The sequence below is a fragment of the Pongo pygmaeus genome, chromosome 4 (genome assembly GCF_028885625.2).
Source record: "Pongo pygmaeus isolate AG05252 chromosome 4, NHGRI_mPonPyg2-v2.0_pri, whole genome shotgun sequence".
NCBI lineage: Eukaryota > Metazoa > Chordata > Mammalia > Primates > Hominidae > Pongo > Pongo pygmaeus.
The window spans coordinates 131,282,535-131,304,981 of NC_072377.2; the positions used below are offsets into that span (position 1 = coordinate 131,282,535).

The window sequence follows — 22,447 nt, forward strand, 5'->3', positions numbered from 1 at the left end:
TACAAGGAACATGGTAGTGGGGAAATGGATTTCTCCATTTATAGCATGATTTTTGCAAACGCAGTTAAATGCAAGTTCTCTGAGGTTCAGAGACTACCTTTGTAATATCCATCTTAAGAGGAGTGCCTGTCTAAATAGAATGTCAAGTCATATACTACTCTGGAATTTAATTAATTGATTGGTCAATTTTTTTTCTTTAAAAATATATTTTTTTGTGTGCATGTGAACCAGGCACCCCCTCTGCCCCCAAACAGGTTTACAGTGACTCTTGATTATTTTTTAAATAACCTTGTTACTTTGGCATAATTTTAGATTTACGGAAAGATTGGCAAAGTACTACAGACAGTTCTTGTTTTCCTGTCACCCATTTGCCCCTGTTGTTAGCATCTTATGTTACCATAGTATATTTGTCAAAACTAAGAAACTGACATTGGTATATTACTGTGAACTCGTCTCCAGACTATTTGGATTTCACCAGTGTTTCTGTTATCCTCTTTCTGTTCCAGGTGCCACATGCCTCCCCTGGTCTGTGACAATTTCTTGGGCTTTCCTTGTTTTTTATGAGCTTGAGTCTTGAGTAAGATTGTCCAGGTATCCTGTAGACTGTCCCCCAATTTGGATTTGTCCGGTGCTTTTCACATGATTAGACTGGGTTTTGGGTTTTAAGTGCCCGTTTTGTCACATTGTATCAGGGATTGCACGTATGTGATAACCACATGACATCACTGGTGGTGTTTGGTTTAAGATAGTGTTTGTCAGGTTTCTCCACTGTCAACAGCGCTACTATTTTTCTGTTCCCATACACTGTTCATGGAATACAGCTCACTAAGTCCAACCTACCCTCAAAGGTGAAGGGCAGGGCAGGACTTAAGCGCACATTCTGGAGGGAGATCTACATTTATTAAATGGCATTCTTCTGTAAAGATTTATCCATTCCTCGTTTGTTTGTTTGTTTGTTTGTGTCCATATGGACCATGGGCATTTACTTTGTACTTTGGGTTGTAAGCTAATACTGCAGTATTTACTTTTTTGGCTTAGATTGTTTCATCTCTGGCCATTGGGAGTTCTGTCAGGTTGGCCACTGTGTCCCATTGTTTTTTGAGCACTTTGTTGCTTTCTGGTACTATAACATGCTCTAGGCTCATCTTGCATTTTCCCTGCCCCAGTCCTAGAATTATCCATTCTCCAAGGAGCCCTGGTTCTTGTTATTGGAGAATGGTATATAGAAATTAAGATCTGGGCACTGAGTGTGCTCACTGGTACTGGGTGTCACTGCTTCTTGGCCCTCTCACCGATGAAAGTGGGTAACATTTTATGTATGCTAATCCATGTGTACGCACATACTTATAACTTTTTTTGTCTAATCATTTGTATTAAGATAAACATGAATTCATACAGGTGTCTCTGACTTGAATCTAGTACGACAGCATTCATTTTTGGCTTCCTTTCTGACATACCTGTATCTTTTCTCTCTGAGAGTGAGAAACCTGGTTTTTATCATCCATTTACTTACGTGTTCAGCCCCAGTGTATGTTAAAGCAGTTTCAAAATTTTGAACCTGTACTGCTGTGAAAAGTAAATTTACCAGCAATAGTACAGTTTTTGTGTATTTGGTAGTTCCTTTTTATCTCTAGCCTTCAAGATTTAGTTTTTGCACATTAGATGCCCTTTCTCTCCTGCTCTGTTGCAGGTACTTGTGATTCTGAGGGCCTAAGCTATCCATCAGTCTTTTTGAGTTGTCACTTTCTGAGGCTACTGAGATGAATTCTGTCATGGAGAAACACAGAAAAATAATTACCCAGCGAGCCACAAGGTTTCTAAGATGAACTTTCTGGTGTAGGATGTGTGATTTTTAATTTTTTTATGCCAAATATACAGCTTCTATATTCACAGTAATACTTTACAAATCACCCTATATTGTATGTCCTTTGTGTGCTAATTGAATATGAGATAGCCCAGCAATCCTAAAGGGACACTAGGTAGTGCCTTCCACATAGTAACCAGAGTCCCTTTTCCTTGGTTTCTGAATATTCCTCAGCAGTCTGCTAAAACATACTTTTACCCACTCTTAGGTTTATTTTGTCAGTCAGTGTTTATATCTTTTTTTTTTTTTTTTTTTGAGACAGAGTCTCGCTCTGTTGCCCATGTTGGAGTGCAGTGGCGTGATCTCGGCTCACTGCAACCTCTGCCTCCAGGGTTCAAGTGATTGTCCTGCCTCAGCCTCCCAAGTAGCTGGGATTACAGGCGCCCACCACTACACCCGGCTAATTTTTTTTGTATTTTTAGTAGAGATGGGGTTTCGCCATGTTAGTCAGGCTGGTCTCGAACTCCTGACCTCAGGTGATCCGCCTGCTTCGGCCTCCCAAAGTGCTGGGATTACAGGCGTGAGCCACCACGCCGGGCCAGTGTTTTTATCTTTTTAAGTTCTTTATTTAATTTATACTTTTGGAAGTAAAGGCTTTGTGAGGGAGCCAGACTTGACTTTTACCGAAACCACAGCTTAACATTTTTTTTGGCTAAGTACAGAAAAATTATATGTATATTTACAGAACTTACATTTGTGGAATATGTCTTTTATTCTTTTATCAGCCAAAACTATCCTGAGGTCTGTGTTTTGTATTTGAGGAATTTTGGGTTTTAATTTCTTAAAATCTCTTGAATTCTAGTGAGTTAGAGATTCCATAGGGTTGTACTTGTTTTCCAGTCTAGGAAATGATTTAAAATAGCTGCCTGGTGCTAATGTTGGAATGTTCCTAGAAAGTAAATATGTTTCCTTGCATCTTAAGTCTAGAGCATGTTTGGAAAGGATCCAAGAATTAGAGGACTTGCTTGCTAAAGAAAAAGACAACTCTCGTCGCATGCTGACAGACAAAGAGAGAGAGATGGCGGAAATAAGGGATCAAATGCAGCAACAGCTGAATGACTATGAACAGCTTCTTGATGTAAAGTTAGCCCTGGACATGGAAATCAGTGCTTACAGGAAACTCTTAGAAGGTGAAGAAGAGAGGTAAGGAACTTAAGGGTCACCCTACCTTATGGTCCACTTTTTGCCCGTCACCCTTTTTATTGAAATAAAAATAAATAGCATTTTTAAAAGAACTTTATTTTCTTGGTCATTTCTTTTAACACCTAGGTATAGAGGTAGTAATAGATCATATTTCTACCTCAACACAGAAAATGTTGCTCAAGTACTCTTAGTTTATTTATTATTATTACTAAATGCTGAACTGCATCAGGATGGATTAGTTCCTTTGAGATTTTAAGTGTTTTGGTGATTTAATATATTGTAAAATGCCAAATTGGCTGAAAGAGACTTTACATATTATTTATTTATTTATTTATTTTTGAGTCTCACCCTGTTGCCCAGGCTAGAGTGCAGTGGTGTGATTCTCGGCTCACTACAACCTTCACCTCCTGGTTTCAAGTGATTTCCCAACCTCAGCCTCCTGAGTAACTGGGATTACAGGCACGTGTCACCACACCCAGCTAATTTTGTTTTTAGTAGAGACGAGGTTTCACCATGTTGGCCAGGCTGGTCTCGAACTCCTGACTGCAAGTGATCCACCCGCCTCAGCCTCCCAAAGTGCTAGGATTACAGGTGTGAGCCACCACGCCTGGCTGGCTTTATATATATTTTAAATCTGGCCAATGTATAAATCTTTTTGACACCTGTTCTCAGAAAAGAGTTCCAAAAGGGCCAGGTGTGGTGGCTCATGCCTGTAATCCCAGCATTTTGGGAGGCCAAGGCAGACGGATCACATGAGGTCAGGAGTTCAAGACCAGCCTGGTCAACATGGTGAAACTCCCTCTCTACTAAAAATACAAAAATTAGCTGGGCATGGTGGCAGGCGCCTGTAATCCTAGCTACTTGGGAGGCTGAGACAGAATTGCTTGAACCTGGGAGGTGGAGTGTGCAGTGAGCCAAGATTGTGTCATTGCCCTCCAGCCTGGGTGACGAGTGAAACTCTGTCTCACAAAAAAAAGAAAAAGAAAAAAAGAGTTCCAAAAGGAAAGTGGCTGATTTAGGATAAAAAGCCAGATAATTTTAATATTATATCCATTATGATCATAAGAAAGTACAGGTACGAAAAGAGAAAAAAGTACACCAACTATAACAGTGGCTGTGGTGGGTGGTGGTAGATCAGATGACTTTCTACCTACCAGACTTCTTGCATTATGGTTATATTACTTCTATCCCTAGAGAAAACATTCAGATTGTTATTTTTTTAAAAAGAAAATTGACGATGGGCACCTTATGAAGAAGCTTACATTAGTTAAGGTAAACTTTGGCTTTGGCTAACAGATTGTAAGTAATATTTTGCTTTAGAAATGCATGGGTGGGATATTATTATTATTATTATTATTATTATTATTATTATTATTTTGAGACAGGTTTTCACTCTGTCACCCAGGCTAGAGTGCAGTGGTGTGATCTCGGCTCACTGCAGCCTCTGCCTCCCGGGTTCAAGCCATTCTCCTGCCTTAGCCTCCCGAGTAGCTAGTATTACAGGTGCCCACCACCACGCCTGGCTAATTTTTGTATCTTTAGTAGAGACGGGATTTCACTGTGTTGGTCAGGCTGATCTTGAACTCCTGACCTCAAGCAATCCACCTGCCTTGGCCTCCCAAAGTGCTGTTGGGTTACAGGCATGAGCCTCTGTGCCCAGCCCTTGTTTTTTTTTTTTTAAGGCGAGAAGGGCATATGTGTTTTAAAAATGAATTGTTTTATTTTTCCCACATAGATTGAAGCTGTCTCCAAGCCCTTCTTCCCGTGTGACAGTATCCCGAGCATCCTCAAGTCGTAGTGTACGTACAACTAGAGGAAAACGGAAGAGGGTTGATGTGGAAGAATCAGAGGCGAGTAGTAGTGTTAGCATCTCTCATTCCGCCTCAGCCACTGGAAATGTTTGCATCGAAGAAATTGATGTTGATGGGAAATTTATCCGCTTGAAGAACACTTCTGAACAGGTAATAAAATGGACCCTTTTTTTCTAGCAAGGCTCTGTGGATTGCTAGGTTCTCTTGCAATTGTGATAGCTCCTTAGTTTTTGTTTGGATTCATTAAGTCTTCATGGAATAAGGGTTTATGTCCTTTTTACTTAAATTCATAAAATAAAATAAAAATTAAAATAGGAGGAGGAAGAGGTAGGTACCCTTAGTAGTTTAAAGATTGGCTTCATTAACCCTTCTTTAGAGGGCCAGGGCTTTTTTGAAAAGCATGTTCCTTTTATCACAGTGGTTCTGAGGCTGAGTTATTATTATTCTCTGCCCTAGCCAAATTTGTGAAGAAGTTGGAGCAATTGGATGAAAATGGTGGATATTCTTTCAGTTATTAACTTAATAAAAAGCTTACTGAAAGAAGGAGATAAGAGCCTGGACTCAGATATTAAGGGAATATTTTTCCCTGCAAATAAATGAATGAACAAATGCTAATACTTTACATGAAAAATAGCATGAAGCCTTATTTTAAAATATGTTTAAAAGTAAACATGAAGTATTCATAGCAGAGATTTCTGAAATTTAGGGCTGGGGCTTTTGGGAGCTCTGTAGTGTGGGCCTTCCCTAGCTCTGCATCAAGGAGCTGGAGGCCATGATGGGTTGTGAGATGATGCTAGAGGAAGGCATGGTCTGGGAGCGTGCAGGCGGCAATGGGATGGATGTCACTTCTTGAAACATATGTTCAGGGCCTGCCAAAAATAGTTTTGAAAATTAGTCTTTTCTCACCACAGTTATTAAAACTATCTTGCATGTGGATGAATACATAATTTGGATGAGTGAAGGAGCACTAATGAGCACTAACAGTTTTAATACTAAAGAGAATAGGCTCTGAGGTTTCTTTGTAGCCTTTTTTTTTTTTTTTTTTGAGTCTTGCTCTGTTGCCCAGGTCAGAGTGCAGTGGCATGATCTTGGCTCCTCCATCTCTTGGGTTCAAGTGATTCTCCTGCCTCAGCCTCCTGAGTAGCTGGGATTACGGGTGCACGCAAGCACGGCTGCTGATTTTTGCATTTTTACGCAGGGTTTCACCATGTTGGCCAGGCTGGTCTCCATCTCCTAACCTCAGGTGATCCACCCACCTTGGCCTCCTAAAGTGCTGGATTACAGGCATGGGCCACCATGCCCAGCCCCATTGACCCTTTTTTTGAGCCCCTTATGCTTTCATGTATGAGAGCTGAATGTGGGCAGAAGTGGGACAGATGCAGAAGGAAAATGACAGATTTTCTTCTGTTTCTAAGCTTATGTGTCTATTTTAAAAGCTTGAAGTAATCCAATACTTGATTTTAAAATTGTGATTATGACAGCTAGATAGTGTTGTAAATTTGAAAGACCCACCTTATCTACCAGTGAATTTGACTGTTTAATTTGGTTCATACCTTATTCTTCCAGTTCTGTCCTCTTTAAAGTTAAGTACCTTACTAATTAACTCATTGTTGAAGTCACTGTTTGACAAAATGACAAAATCGTGTTTTCTTTTTATAGTAGGAAAACCTGAAATGTGGGAAGATGGCCATAAAGCGGTCTTAGTTTAACTGCCTGTATGGATTAATTTATTTGATTATTCCACAACTTTCTGTATCTTTGAAGTAACACCCCCCCACCCTCCTTTCTGTGTGTAGGATCAACCAATGGGAGGCTGGGAGATGATCAGAAAAATTGGAGACACATCAGTCAGTTATAAATATACCTCAAGATATGTGCTGAAGGCAGGCCAGACTGTTACAGTAAGTCAATCTAGTCATAATTTAACTTCATTGTGTTAACTAACAAAGTAACTCAAAAAGTTTTTTGGCTAAAAGAGAAGCATTTTAGAAATGGCCATTAAAGCACTTTTTATATTATTAGGGCATTACAAGTGCTATAAAAGATTTTTAAAATTCTGTCTTATTGAGAGTAGTGAAGAATTGACCTTTGAATTATTTTTATCTTGTCTATTCCAGTAGATATAAAAGCTATCTCTTGACTGATACTTATAGCCCAGTGTCATTCAGGAGACACTGCTTGGCATAAAGAACTGTTAAGAATTTAGCATTAACATATGCCTAAAACAGCAATCTCTAGCCTTGGGTGAGCTTCAGAATCATTTGGGTAGTATTTTGGTGTTCGGGCCCTACTTCACCCTTAGCTGTCTTTGGGGTTGGGGTAGGAGCCTAGGTTTTGAATAAAAGTCCTTAAATTATAGGCAGCCTTGTAAATTATCACTAATTGGCATTCTATGTCTTGATTTCTAAATGGCTCTCTATTGGTATGTTCTGAAATACTACATCTTTAATAGTTGCTGAAATATTATTAGCTTACTTTTTAGAGAAGTATGTTTCATGGAGTAAACAAAAGATTCTTTTGCTTTTACTTAGTAGGTGGATTTAGCTAACAATAAAATATGTTAACTTTGATACAGATTTCAAAGAAGTCTTTTCATCCCAAAAGAATGTAGAGGTGACTGTCTCTTTCCTTTTATATATTCCTTAAAAAATATTAAATGCATGTTTTAAATGTGTTTATAATTTTATGTTGATACAAACCTTACTGTTGAAGATCAAAGGCTCAGACTTCTCTTTAAAAAGGTATATTCAGAGAGCATGATGCCACTTTGTGAAAATATCAAATGCTAATTTGGTAATAATGGGTAAAAATAGGATCAGCTATCCTAACTACAATATCCTTTCTTTTCATTAGTAATTACTATAGTGAGAAAAAATTGCTCAGTCCTATTATATGTCTTATGGAAGCTGTATAATGTGGTAAAAAGAATCTGACATTTTAGTTCAGAGGATTCAGAATTGAGTGTGCTCTCTATCTCAGAAGTAATATGGAAGCCTTATGCCAATCATGTGCTTTTTCTACTGGGTATACTACCTCAGGGACTAAATACATGGATTCTAGAGGTCTAGTGGAGAACTCAATTATCATATAAAATAATGTGATACTTTTTTCCCTTCAGTAACTGACATTAAATGTGATAAGCAGCTCTTTGGAACATGGTAGTGATAAGTGATCTTTCTGTAAAATTGCAGAGGCAAAAGCAAAGATCAGTTTAAAACTCTAGAATAGAAATATGAGAACCACATGTGTAATTTTAAATTTTCTTATAGCCGCATTAAAATAAAGTAAAAAAGAAAGACATGAATTTTAGAACTATATTTTATTAAACCCAATATATCCAAAATATTGCTTTAACATGTAATCAGTCTAAAAAGTCAGATATTTTTACATTCTTTTTTTTTATTTAGCTAAGTCTTCAAAATCTAGTGTGTATTTTACCCTTACAGCACATTCATTTCAGACTAGCCATATTTTAAGTGCTAACAAGCCACACTTTGCTGCCGTATTGAATGACATGGCTATAGGACATACTAGTTTTAGGTTAAATTAGCCAGCAAGGATACTGACATTTTATGATGATGATTATTAACATAAACCAACTATGTGATTACATATAGGCTAGTGAGAAATAGTGCTTACAATTAGGAAAACACTAACATTCCACGTAGTCTGAATGTTGGACCAGATTCAGTTCTTTTTTTCAGTTTAATCCCAGTTAATATCTTGTGCCCTTTCCATTTGTAATGCTGATGAAAGATCTGGATGCTTCAGGGGAACATCTAAAAAGTAAGGGCTCTCTCCTAATCAGTAATTCATAAATTTTTTTTCCTGTTTCCACCCCCACCCCCCACCCTTTCTTTTTTTTTTTTGATAGAGACAGGATTTCACCATGTTGCCCAGGCTGGTTTTAAACTCCTTAGCTCAAGTGATCTGCCCACCTCGTCCTCCCAAAGTGCTGGGATTACAGGCTGGAGCCACTACACCCAGCCCCCATTTTGAAATATACTTGTCTTTGCCATCTTCAGCTTTCCTTTTGCAGTCATAAAGTCTTTTATATTGTATAACAATGTATGGATTACAAACTTTTCTGTTTCTATTTGTTTTTAAATGATCTTTCTAAAAGATCAGGGCTAGTAGTATCCCTGTAGCTAAAGGCATTGAGCTTCCTAGAGGTGTAGTGATTTGCCCAGAATTCAAACCTAGGCTTTCTGACTGCCAGGTGTTCTTCACTCTATTCATTCTCTTTTGCCAGTAGATATATAAAAAGAATTTCATGCTCATGAGAAGGAAAATATAATTATTTCTTTGGCCTATTTCAATAGCAATTATATTTTCCCTTGAACAGCAAGTGATATCCATTTCCAGCATTCTTTTTGGAGCATAGTCTCAGATACTCTAGGGTATTGTGACATTGTCTGTTTGGAGACGTACCAGTTTCCATAAGATTATTCTAGATAGGCTGTCTGCTGCAGAAGGTCTCTTTAGTTCTTGCTGTAGGCAGCCAGAGAACATTATTAGAGGGAGTCACAGAAGGCTCTAACATGGAAGGATGGCCCATAAAACCCACAGAGTAATAAAATGCTGAGGCTACCATTCACTGAGTTAGCCAGCCACTGAATGTGGGTTATCACTTGCTCTTTTCAATAATCGCACCTGTTACAGGTGCCATTTCTACCCTGTTTTATGGATGACTAAAGTAAGGTAACTTGCTCAGGGTCAGCTGGTGTGTAAAGGAACTAGGATGTGAGTGTAGGCAGTTTTACTTCAGGGCCTTATATATCATCATCTTCACTTATCAGATGGGGAAGCTGAGGCCTTGAGAAGCTCTGTGAGTTCTCCTGGCCACATAGCTATGTATAGCACTCTGTAGCTGGGGCATAGTTCTCAGACTTTTAGAATCAAGTGTTTGAGTCTCATCGCATTGCTGTCATTGGCATGTGGGAGAACTGGGTTCTGGGTGTACTGACATGCTTTGTTTTTTTACAGATTTGGGCTGCAAACGCTGGTGTCACAGCCAGTCCCCCAACTGACCTCATCTGGAAGAACCAGAACTCGTGGGGCACTGGCGAAGATGTGAAGGTTATACTGAAAAATTCTCAGGGAGAGGTATGGCCAGTTTATCAGGACCACCACAATGTTAATTTCACTTAAAGTTCACTGTGCAAGTATAATCAAGATCAGATTGAAACGTGCAATAACTGATTGCATAAACAGACCAAAGCTGCTAAGTAAATTGAACTGAAGCTGTCTTTAAATTTTAGGAATAAATAGGAGTGTATTATAGAGTACTTATTATTAGCACAGGCTCCAGAACAGATTGTCTGTGTCCAGTTTCTGTTTTCACTGCACATTAGCTTTGTGACTTTGGGCAACTTACTTACTTTCTTAGATTTCTCATTTAAAAATGGATATTAATGACACAATATCCATGAGCTAATAATAAGAATGAGACAGTACTTGGGAAATGCTTGGAATAGTATCTGGCATAGTACATTTATCTAGTAAATGCTTAAATTACTAACCTTGTTACTAGCTCTCAGAATGTTCATGAAACTGTGAGTTTGAAGATTGTGGAGTGTACATCTTCTTGGAGTGTATGTTTTCAGTGTGTCAGTCTTAGAATCCTTGTCAAAGTACCTTACCTTCCCCATTGCCACATAAAGACACTGCATATACCCCTACCAATACTAGTCTTAGAAATACTGCTTCCTAATAAAGCAGCTAAAGTGTGCTTTGAAGCTAGTAAAACATGGCTTCCTCTTTGTCTTTCCCTAGCAAATCACCTTATCCAGGTGCTGTACAAAGCATCACTGAGCCTCTGTTTAGAATTTGAGTCCCTCCTTTGTTGCAATTGCCATAAGCATGTTAATGGAGCTTGTGTTGTGAGTTCAGGATGGTTTGTACTTCTCATTTTCCTTTTAGTTGTAATACTGCTTTTTCATCCTTTGCCTACCATGAGATCTGTAAGTTGGCTTGCAAGGAAGCCATTGGTCATAACCTTGTTCTGACATGCTTACTGGTTCTGACCTTTTCACCCAGTTTCCAGGCTGGCAGGCTCTGCTGTTTTGTACCTTACAACCTGACTGGGTATGCATTTCAATCTGAGTGGTGCTGAAAGGAGATATATAGGGGGAATGTTAGGCTGGCAAACCTGGTAGGGAAGCTAATCATATTTACAAGTGCAGGGCTATTCATTTATTTGGAAAATCTTGAGTATCTGCTGTATGCCAGCCACTTTGTGTTAGGAATAAGCAGGACAAAAGCCATACATGGTTTCTGGCATCATGGAGCCCACATTGTAAAGAGAGTAAGGGAGCCAGGGAATAAGATAAAGTGACTTTCTGATAAATATGATAATGATAAACTGTGGTATCAGGCCCAGCACAGTGGCTCATGCCTGTAATCCCAGCACTTTGGGAGGCTGAAGGTGGGTGGATCACCTGAGGTCAGGAGTTAGAGACCAGTATGGCCAACATGGTGAAACCCTGTCTCTACTAAAAACACAAGAATTAGCCGGGCATGGTGGCACGTGCCTGTAGTCCAGGCTACTCAGGAAGCTGAGGCAGGAGAATTGCTTGAACTTGGGACGAGCTGAGATTGCGCCATTGCACTCCAGCCTGGATGACAGAGCAAGACTGTGTCTCAAATAAATTAATAAAGTTACAGGACTCGCTGAGTAAAGTTTGTCAGAAGAGGGTCCAGAATTGAGCCCTAGAAAATATTGACATTAGGAATAAGAGCAAAGGAGGTAGAAGATGCAGCCAGTGAAGTCAGAGGAAAATGGTGTGTGATGTCAGGAAAGCCAAGGGAGGAAAGTATCTGTGAAAGAAGGAGTGGTCAGCGGGTCAAATCACACTGTCCCCTTAGGGGTTTTTTTGTCTGCTCCCATAGTGCCACGGGCAGGCCTCTAACCTGCGTGGTGCTCATCACATTGTTCTCGCTCACTAGAGGAAGCACACTGAGGGCAAGGGCCTGTTCTGGTAGATCCTGGCATCATGCCTGGCACATAACAGGAATTCAGGAAGCATTTACTGGATGCATTTTCTAAAAAAAAATCAGACATGGACCTTGACTTACATTCAGAGAAATAAAGCAATAGCAGCATTCATTATAGGAGTCTGAGGTGCCTGGATAAAAAGTTCTGTTTATGGCCATCTTCCTGTCTATCCCTCACTGTAACCATGTCTCTTGTGAAACATTATTAAGAGTGGTGATTTGCTCAGATAAGACTGAAAAGCACTGTTATAAGGGGTATGTGGCAGATTAAATGGACTTTCGTGAGCCATGGAATCTAGTCATTATTTATGTCATTTTTTTTTTTCCTCTGTGAAAGTGTGTTCCAAGTTAGAAACAATGTTATAGGAGGATACTTGGAATGGAGCAGTAGGTTTAAATGCCCCCAAAAATAGATATAGTGACATGAACAAAGTAGTGGTAGATATTATGACATGGGATGCATCTTCAGACAGTATTACTAGTATTACCGATGACATATTAGTAAAGCTAACTGAAGCTTAGCTCCATTTCATATCTCAAACATTGAATAGTAGATTATTTGATTGATTGATTGGTTGGTTGGTCCATTCTTTTTTTTTTTTTTTTTTTTTTTTTTTTGTGAAGGAGTTTCGCTCTGTTGCCCAGGCTGGAGTGCAGTGGCGTAGCACAATCTCGGCTCACTGCAACCTCCACCTCCTGCCTCAGCCTCCTGAGTAGCTGGAACTACAGGTGCGTGCCACCATGCCTGGCTAATTTTTATATTTTTAGTAGAGATGGCGTTTTACCATATTGGCCAGGATGGTCTCAATCTCTTGACCTTGTGATCCACCCGCCTCGGCCTCCCAAAGTGCTGGGATTACAGGTGTGAGCCACCATGCCCGGCTATTCTTTTAACAAACTTCTGATACCTTTGGCTTGCACGGCTCTGTTTTAAGTGAGTTCTGTCAGAAATGAGGAGAGAAAGTATTATGAATGCAGGTCTTATTTCATTAGACAGTTACTTTTGGCATTTATTCATTTAATTTGATAAGACCATATTTATCAGTAGGGACCAGACCACATTAGGAACAATCTATAAACCATCCCTACCATAAAGACCAGTTTGCAGTAAGATTGTTGGTAACTGGCTTAGTCAGTTTTGTTTCTTATGTTTTTTTTTTTCTTCTTGCTGGGGCATTGGAAATGTCAGAAAACCCAATTAAACTGGCTTAGAAATAATGGAAATTTTTTGGGCTCACATAATAAAAAATTTAAATAGTGGACCTAATCCAGTGGCTCACAGCATGTCCCCGGGGATCTGTCTGTTGTTTCTCTTCTGGTTGCCTCCTTTGGGGACGCAGGATAGCTGCCGGCTGCTCCCAGAGGTACGTCTTTTCTATTTGCTTTTTGTGGGAAGGTGATCTTTCAAAAAAGTGCTCTTTATGGTGGAGTTTATAGATTGTTGCTAATGTGGTCCAGTACTACTGACAGATAAACATGGTCTTACCCAATTAAATGAATACGTAGCAAAAGTAACTGTCTAATGAAATAAGACCTGTATTCATACCACTTTCTCTCCTCGTTCCTGACAGAACTCTCTCAGAACAGCCTAGCAAGCAGAAGGCAGTAGAAGTTTGTTAAAAGAATGGACAATCCAGCCCACCAAATAATCTGATATTGAGTGTTTGAATTATGGAGGGAAGCTAAACTTCATCCCCTGTGAGGCACCCATCCTGGGCTTCACTCACACTGGACTAGGGTGGGTCACGTGCCCACCTCTAAACCAGTTCCTGGAGTTGGGAGGGTGGAATTAGAGCTTAAGCCTTCTTCCTGCCCTCTACAGCCACATCGCACTGGGCTCCTTGTGACACACGTGTGCTCCATGGGGGGTGCGTACCCAGGTAAACCTAGGGGCTCTTACTCAGGAGGGAAGGGGCACTGGGTGGTTAAAAACAGCAGTTGTCACCATGGCAAAAACAAGATGTTTTTTATGAGGGAAATAAAAAATAAAGCAGTCCTTCCAAACTTTCCAGAATATAGATATAATGGAAACTTTTGTATATGCAAATGATTACTTGTATATGTAGAGATGCAGTATATAAAATATAAACAATCATCTTTCGTCCACATAAGATCGCCCTGATTTGTAGCATTTGCTGATTTCTGTGGTGTAAATACTTCTACCGTGGCTGATGCCAGGCTTCCAGCATTATGTGACTGAGCACAGAGCTGTGCAGTGATAAGCAGCATCAGCAGGTGCAGCCAGCTCTGGCCACCACTGCACAGATCAGTGCACCTTCACATGCCCGAGGCTCTGAGCAGGGGTGGACCAATGCTGCATTTTATAGACAGAGTAAAGCCTGTCATGTAAGACTATTTATGTGGACCTTTCAGGACACTTGGGGTAAACACATTTATTTAGTAGCATCTTGACTAATAACAATTTCCTTGATCTAAACCTCCCAACAGCGTTTTGGTTCTAAATTATTATTTATTATTTTTCTACCTAGATTTTTAGATATTAGCTCACCCATTTTTTATACGGCTTTGTGTGTTAGATTAATTGGTTTTTGCATGTTTTCAAATGAAAAGTGCTTAACAGCAGGGTTACACTTAGTTATGTTAAGGTAATTCATAATAATGAAGACAGGCAAGTTGCTGTTTTCTGAGGTTCTCATTGAGGCTAATAGTCTTAAGCTACATCATGAGCCTTAAGAGCCAATGTTTGCATATGGGATGTATACCACAAGCTTCTAGAAGCTGGAATGTGGTAATTTTGTTATAGAAGATTTTACTTGACTCGTTCCTCATTTTAATATGAGTTGAGAAAAGCTGGGTACTCTCAAAGTTTTTTAAGAATTTATTTTTCTGCTTTATATGCTGCTATCTCCTAGTTGATATCTTGAATGGTGGTTGATCTAAAGAATCACATTTTTTAAATTACTAATTTGGTTAAAACACTGATATTTGTGAAATGGCTATTTCTGTTTGTAAAGATAGACCAATTTCACAGAATTGAAGTTACTGGCTAATTGAGAGGCTCAGAGTGGTCCATCTTCCTCGGTCCTGCAAGAGTAATAAAAAATCCCCACAAAATACTATTCTACCACCTTACTTTATTTACAAAACACATTATTGGGCATATTTCAAATAGAAGTCTCATTTCTGTGACTCTGGGTTTTGGTTTTCTTTCTCTGCCATTGTAAACTAGCTGGTCTGTGTTAGATAAGCTTTTACTGAAGTAATATTGTGTCTTCCCCTGTAGCATTCTCTTTCTTGAGTGACCTTAGGACAGGGTACAGAATAAAATTATATGCTCTGCAGCGCTCTTGAGGACACACTCATTTACTTGCTGCCAGATCATTAGATTAGCCTTGTGCTTAGGCAAAAACACTGCTGCATTTGTGCCAAGTCAGCATTTTCCACAGGAAAGTAATCTGTATTTGACCTTTTTAGTAGAAAATGGAAATAGTTGCTTTCTGTCATACCTTTAGTGAATGATAGGAGACCTATTTCTGTACAGAATACATTGGAACCTCACTAGTACGTTATTGGTAAATAGTGTACAGTGTTCATCTGTCTTGATTTTGTTTCATTCAAGAGGTATCAGTTGCTGAAAGGAATGAAAGGAGCTTGTCCTTTCTTCTCACTCATCAGGTGGTCCTGTTGTTGATGGTCCCTGAGATCACAGTTGGCTTCCAGCTTCATTTTATTCAGCATTTATTTAGCACCTTCTCTTTGCCAGGAGCTAAGATCTTTAAGCTGAATTCATGTTGAGTTTTATAAAGAATTTATTATGTCAAATAATTTGTAGAATTCTTAGTAACAGAGTAGGATAAAAAGCAGTGGAAACTTCTCAGCAGGTATTTCAAATTGGATAGCACTTCCTCCCCTACAAGAAATATGGAAGGTATAAGAACTGCTACTAATTACGCGGAAATTTCAGTTTAGTAACCAGAAAGTTACTGATATACAGCTCCCCCCCGCTCCACCCCTTTAAAAATAATAAACAGGGGCCAAGTGTGGAGGCTCACGCCTGTAATCCCAGCACTTTGGGAGGCTGAGGTGGGTGGATCACTTGAGGCCGGGAGTTCAAGACCAGCTTGGCCAACGTGGCAAAACCCCATCTCTACTAAAAATACATAAAAATTAGCTGCACGTGGTGGTGCATGCCTGTAATCCCAGCTACTGGGGTGACTGAGGCGTGAGAATCGCTTGAACCTGAGAAGCAAAGGTTTCAGTGAACTGAGATCATGCCACTGCACACCAGCCTGGGCGACAGAGTGAGACTGTCTCCAAAAAAAGGGATGAATAATAGTAATAATAATAAACAGAAATGCTGTCTCTCTTTTTTTTCTTTTTTGAGACAGTTGCTGTGACGCCCAGGCTGGAGTGCAGTGGCATGATCTCAGCTCACTGCAACCTCAATGCAAGCCATTCTTCTGCCTCAACCTCCTGAGTAGCTGGGATTACAGGCACGTGCCATCGTGCCCGGCTAACTTTTGTATTTTTAGGAGAGACGGGGTTTCACCATGTTGGCCAGGCTGGTCTCGAACTCCTGACCTTGGGTGATCTGCCCGCCTCGGCCTCTCAAAGTGCTGGGATTATAGGTGTGAGCCACTGCGCCTGGCAAGAAATGCTGTCTCTTAAGCAAAGAAAAGGTCCCTCTCCCCGGCACCTGGTGATTTTCAGTGTGTTTTTTAACTTAAAATTAAACTACTATTGTTTTTAGGAGGTTGCTCAAAGAAGTACAGTCTTTAAAACAACCATACCTGAAGAAGAGGAGGAGGAGGAAGAAGCAGCTGGAGTGGTTGTTGAGGAAGAACTTTTCCACCAGCAGGTATTACTTTATTTATTTAATATATTTATTTCAAATTTTATTGACAGAATTACATGAAAACCAAGAGTGTGGTTGGGTTTTTCCCCTATCAGTTCATGAACCAGAGCAGTTATCTACTAAGTGGGGTTTATACTCCCCAAAGGGATATTCAAGGTGATACTTTAGGGTACTGGAAGAATATGTTGGCACTTTTATTTTTATTTTTTTTTCTCATTTTACCAAATTTCAGTTTTGTCTTTTGTTTTCTAATGAGCATTATGTGTTATAGTAAAACATGTCTATGGATTGGATGTTATGTCCCCAAACTTGTTTACTCTGTAGGGTTCTATGATTAAAAAGTTTAGATCACTAATTTAGAGGAAGCATCTGCATATAAACTTTAAAAAAACAAAGTAATATTCAACTTCAGTGTGAAACAAAATTCTTGCTGTATTAAGTTCCTAATCATTATCTAATTGCAGATAGATTTTAGCTGATTGGGCTTTTGAGAGCCCTTGAAATAAAGAAACTCCAAATTTGGTTTTAATTATAATTAAATTGGAATTATTAATAACTAATGAGCCTTCATTTTATATTCTCAAGCTGTTTGAGTCTGATCATTAATGAAAGTGTCTACCCTTATCCTGTAAGACTTTGTCTCCATGGCTCCAGATTTTTAGTCTTAAGTCTGCTTTGCTTCATTAGCCCTAGTCCTGGTCTAAATAAACATTGTCTCATGTATTTAACCCCCGGGTTGAGAACCACTTGAGGTGGGTTGCATGAAGTAGCATGAATTTTTTACCTGGATGCCTTCTCATACATTTTGGAGGAATATTTTAAAACACATATGTTACACTTAGCTTACAAGAAACAAGCACAAATTCCATTTTCTGTGTTTAAATGGGAACCGTTGTAATTACTAGAAGTAAAATAATTATGTAAGAGATAACTCAAGGCGCCAGACAAGTGGCTCAGCATGAGTTATATAGCATGTCAGATGCTAGAGGAGATACTCCAGGCCAGCAGAGTAGTTAAGAAGAACTCTGGGAGGTGATGCTTGTCCACTAATTTGAAGGATGGGTGATTATTTGGGTATTGGAGAGAAGGCAGATGATGGTGTTCTGAGGATGTTGGAATTATCTGTTGCTTCACTAACAGACCACCCCAAAGCTTAGTGGCTTAAAACAGCGATTTCTTACTTCCCATAATTCTGTGGTTTGACTGGGCTCAGCTGGGCAGTGTTTCTGTTCCACATGCTGCAGACTGGACTCAATCAAACAGGCTGCGTTCAGCTCAGAGGTTGAACTGGGCTGGAATATCTTTTAGGTCTCTTTCTGTGTGGATTTCTATGATTTAAGAGTTTGGTCAAAGCTTCTTTACAGCATGGCAGTTGTCTAACAGAGTAAGTGGAGGGTACCAGGTTTCTTTTTTTTTTTTTTTTTTTTTTTTTTGAGATGGAGTCTTGCTCTGTCGCCAGGCTGGAGTGCAGTGGCGCTATCTCAGCTCACCGCAACCTCCGCCTCCCGGGTTCAAGAGATACTTCTGCCTCAGTCTCCCAAGTAGCTGGGACTACAGGCACGTGCCACCATGCCTGGCTAATTTTTTATATTTTAGTAGAGATGGAGTTTCACCATGTTGGCCACGACAGTCTTGATCTCAAGAGAGTACCGGGTTTCTTAAAGGGCCCTTTGTCCCTTCTACAACATTCTCTTAGTCAAAGTCATGAACCAGTCCAGATTCGAAGTGGGGGTAAATAGTCTCCACCTGTTGGTGGGAGGAATGGCAAACAATTCATGGTGATTTTTAACTCACTACAGAGGCCGGGCGCAGTGGCTCACGCCTGTAATCCCAGCACTTTGGGAGGCTGAGGCAGGCGGATCACGAGGTCAGGCGATTGAGACCACGGTGAAACCCCGTCTCTACTAAAAATACAAAAAAGTAGCTGGGCGCGGTGGCGGGCGCCTGTAGTCCCAGCTACTCTGGAGGCTGAGGCAGGAGAATGGCATGAACCCGGGAGGCAGAGCTTGCAGTGAGCCGAGATCGCGCCACTGCACTCCAGCTTGGGTGACAGAGGGAGACTCCGTCTCAAAAAAAAAGATTTAACGCACCAAGTATATCTGCTCATCCAGTTATTTTGTAGGGTTCATGTGAGAGATAAATGAAGTTGAAAGATTGGAATTAAACTGACATAGTCTGGAATGCTTAGGGGTGTAGCTTCTGTACAATTTGGAACAAAGGAGAAGTTAAGACTGCATTTTAAAATATCACTGGCCAAGCTGAATCAGAGGGACTAACTGTAGAGGGGAGATTCCAGAGGCACTGAGAGAATATATAATGGAGATTTATTAAGGCTTAGTGACTAAACTTGAGGGTGAGAGAAGAAAAAAAATAAAGATGTATGAGGTTTTTAGCTTGTGTGATCACAGAAAATGATACCAAGGTTCCTAAGAGGGAAGATGGAAGGGCAGAACAGATACTTGAACTTAATATTTGAGGATGAATCCGATCGCCTTTTGAATTGATTAGAAGTATTTTGGTGACCTTCAAAAAACCAGTTTTAGTTCAATCAGTGGTGAGTCACAAGTCATATTGTGAGGTTATACGAAATTAATGAGTGATAAAGAAATGGATAGAGGAGCCATGTTGACTTCACCTTGGAGGACAAATCCACTGCAGATGGCCTGGGATGTGTAAGTTCAGGATCTAGCAAGCTGTAGTCTCCGATGTGGTTGTTAAAGCTGATCCACTGATCTCCTGTTTCCTAAGTTATCAAAAGAGGTTATTGAACAATGGTTTTCAAATTGAGCTGCATATTAGAATTACTTTAAAATTATATATAGATAGCTACCCTTTCCCAGTAAAATGAGAAATTCTCATTTGATTGATCAGGGGACCTAGATCAGAATTTTTTTTAAACTCCTCAGGATCTGAATGTGTAGCCAGAATTGATAATTACTGTTCTGGAATTTGTTGGGGGGTATTCTAGAAAGAAGTCCATAAAAGAAGGTTAGAGGCCAGATACGGTGGCTCATGCCTGTAATCCCAGCACTTTGGGAGGCCGAGGGCAGGTGGATCACTTGACGCCAGGAGTTCAAGACCAGCCTGGCTAACATGGTGAAACCTCGCCTCTACTAAAAATATAAAAATTAGCCGGGTGTGGTGGTGATGCACACCTGTAGTTCCAGCTGCTCGGGAGGCTGAGGCATGAGAATCGCTTGAACCCAGGAGGTGGAGGTTGCAGTGAGCCAAGATCACACCACTGCACTCCAGCCTGGGCAACAGAGTGAGACTCTGTCTCAAACAAACAAAAAGAAAAAAAGAAAAGGTTAGAAGAGATGAGAGATGATAAAGGGCCCATTTGAGGTTAGGTAATATGGTTTTGTATCCCTGTAGTTAAAAGTTTTTGTCTTACTTTAGAATACTGTGATCTGTTTCTTTAGTATTAATTTTTCCTTCTGTTTTCCTCATCAGGGAACCCCAAGAACATCCAATAGAAGCTGTGCAATTATGTAAAATTTTCAACTGTCTTCCTCAAAATAAAGAAGTATGGTAATCCTTACCTGTATACAGTGCAGAGCCTTCTCAGAAGCACAGAATATTTTTATATTTCCTTTATGTGAATTTTTAAGCTGCAAATCTGATGGCCTTAATTTCCTTTTTGACACGGAAAGTTTTGTAAAAGAAATCATGTCCATACACTTTGTTGCAAGATGTGAATTATTGACACTGAACTTAATAACTGTGTACTGTTTGGAAGGGGTTCCTCAAATTTTTTGACTTTTTTTGTATGTGTGTTTTTTCTTTTTTTTTTAAGTTCTTATGAGGAGGGGAGGGTAAATAAACCACTGTGCGTCTCGGTGTAATTTGAAGATTGCTCCATCTAGACTAGCAATCTGCTCTTCATTATTCTCTGCTATATCTGACGGTGCTGTGAGGGAGGGGAAAAGCATTTTTCAATATATTGAACTTTTGTACTGAATTTTTTTGTAATAAGCAATCAAGGTTATAATTTTTTTTAAAATAGAAATTTTGTAAGAAGGCAATATTAATCTAATCACCATGTAAGCACTCTGGATGATGGATTCCACAAAACTTGGTTTTATGGTTACTTCTTCTCTTAGATTCTTAATTCATGAAGGGGGTGGGGGAGGGAGGTGGAGGGAGGGAAGGGTTTCTCTATTAAAATGCATTCGTTTTGTTTTTTAAGATAGCGTAACTTGCTTAAATTTCTTATGTGACATTAACAAATAAAAAAGCTCTTTTAATATTGATCTACTGTCCTTTTTAACGCTTTAAAAACAGATTTTGAGGGGAGAAAAGTATTGTTTCAATTTTGCTTTTGATAAAAATATAATTTGACTTGTTTGAACTGGATTTTTCTTTAAGGCTTTGCCAGTTGTGGAAGACAAGCTATTTTGGGGGTCTTTCAGTATTTAATTGTCATTAATAACAACAACAACAACAATAATAAAAGCAATAATAATAACTAATGCTTTTGAGCCAGATATCATGCTCAATGCTTTATTACATTTTTTAGCTTATTAACAATAAGGCCTTTTGAGGAAGACATTCCTTTTTTTTTGTTTTTTGAAAGACAGAATCTCACTCTGTTGCCCAGGCTGTAGTGCAATGGCACGGTCTTAGCTCACTGCAGCCTTGACCTCTCCTGGGCTCTGCCTCCCAAGTAGCTGGGACTACAGGCACACACCACCATGTCCAGCGAATGTTTTTGTATTCGTAGAGAGCATTTTGTCATGTTTCCCACGCTGGACATTCCTAGTAAAAGAAAAAATGGGAAGAATATTTTAGAATGTAATTATACTGTCTTTTAAAATAGGAAGGGCAGAGAAATTGATTAAAAGCCACCTTTTAGAGGAGTAACATGAATGCTATGAAATACAAGTGTGCTGTGTGTGGGGTAGCTTTATTATGTATGGTGCTAATTATGGTGTCAATTCGTGTGGATTTGGGGAGGTTTTGTCTTGACTGCTTTAGTTAAGTGAGTTCATCTTACAGGAAGTGGAATATCTGAACTCTTCCTAGAATGGACAGATAATATTTCAGAAGCTAACCCTAGTCAGTGTTTGTTTTTCTCTTAAAATATTCCTGCAGTAAGCTGCACAAAGACTACCGGCTTTCACGTGAAAATAACTCACAAAGCCCCAGAATTACTGAGCTCCACAGATTTACTGCATACTTTGGTGCCGTCGCAGACACAAGATAAATGCTGGGTTAGAAATTCTGTCTGGTAAAGCAGATAAAATGATAACTTCTTAACGCAGATTTATCTTCAGAGTGGGAATGGCATTACAGTACACAGCCAAACTCAGCAGTGAAACATTTTGCCACAAGATGGGGTTCTTGTCATCAAAATACATTCTAGGTGCTTTTATTGCTGGATAAATTAGGTTATAAAAGCCAACACTTTAATTAATTTGGGCATTAAGAAAAATTGGCAGTTGTAACATAGTAGAATAGTGTGTATGCTGGGGAAATTGAGAGTACAAATGCAGGGCTCAACATAAATAGTTTGTTGTCCCTGGATGTGTGGCAGTAGTAGATTCCTGAGTCTGTTTAGACTGACAAACTTTGGACTAAATTGAGGTTTTCTGAAATTGAGCTGCACCTAAGCCCATTCCCGCAGAACGTGAGCGAGCCAGAGGGTACGCTGCCATTCCGTGTATTAAAATCAATATCTCCGCATGAAATTGATGTTAGGCAAACAGCATATATATACATTTTTGGATTATTTAACTATTTGATAACAAGCATGATTCACATTTTCCCCTTGTTTTGTCTTCAGTGTTTGTTTTCACCTCTGTTTAGGTATGGATT

At 39.6% G+C, this 22,447-nt stretch overlaps 1 protein-coding gene across 1 annotated transcript in view; it reads left to right on the top strand.

Annotated features, from left to right (window-relative positions):
• LMNB1 (lamin B1) overlaps positions 1-20,883 on the top strand; it is a 62,092-nt gene extending 41,209 nt beyond the window's left edge. Inside the window, exons 6-11 of the mRNA XM_054488436.2 lie at positions 2,787-3,007; positions 4,743-4,968; positions 6,615-6,719; positions 9,805-9,924; positions 16,526-16,633; positions 20,084-20,883. Coding sequence (XP_054344411.1) covers positions 2,787-3,007; positions 4,743-4,968; positions 6,615-6,719; positions 9,805-9,924; positions 16,526-16,633; positions 20,084-20,125 — 822 coding nt within the window. The 3' untranslated portion in view covers positions 20,126-20,883. The remainder of the gene's footprint in view (positions 1-2,786; positions 3,008-4,742; positions 4,969-6,614; positions 6,720-9,804; positions 9,925-16,525; positions 16,634-20,083) is intronic.
• Positions 20,884-22,447: the final 1,564 nt, after the last annotated feature.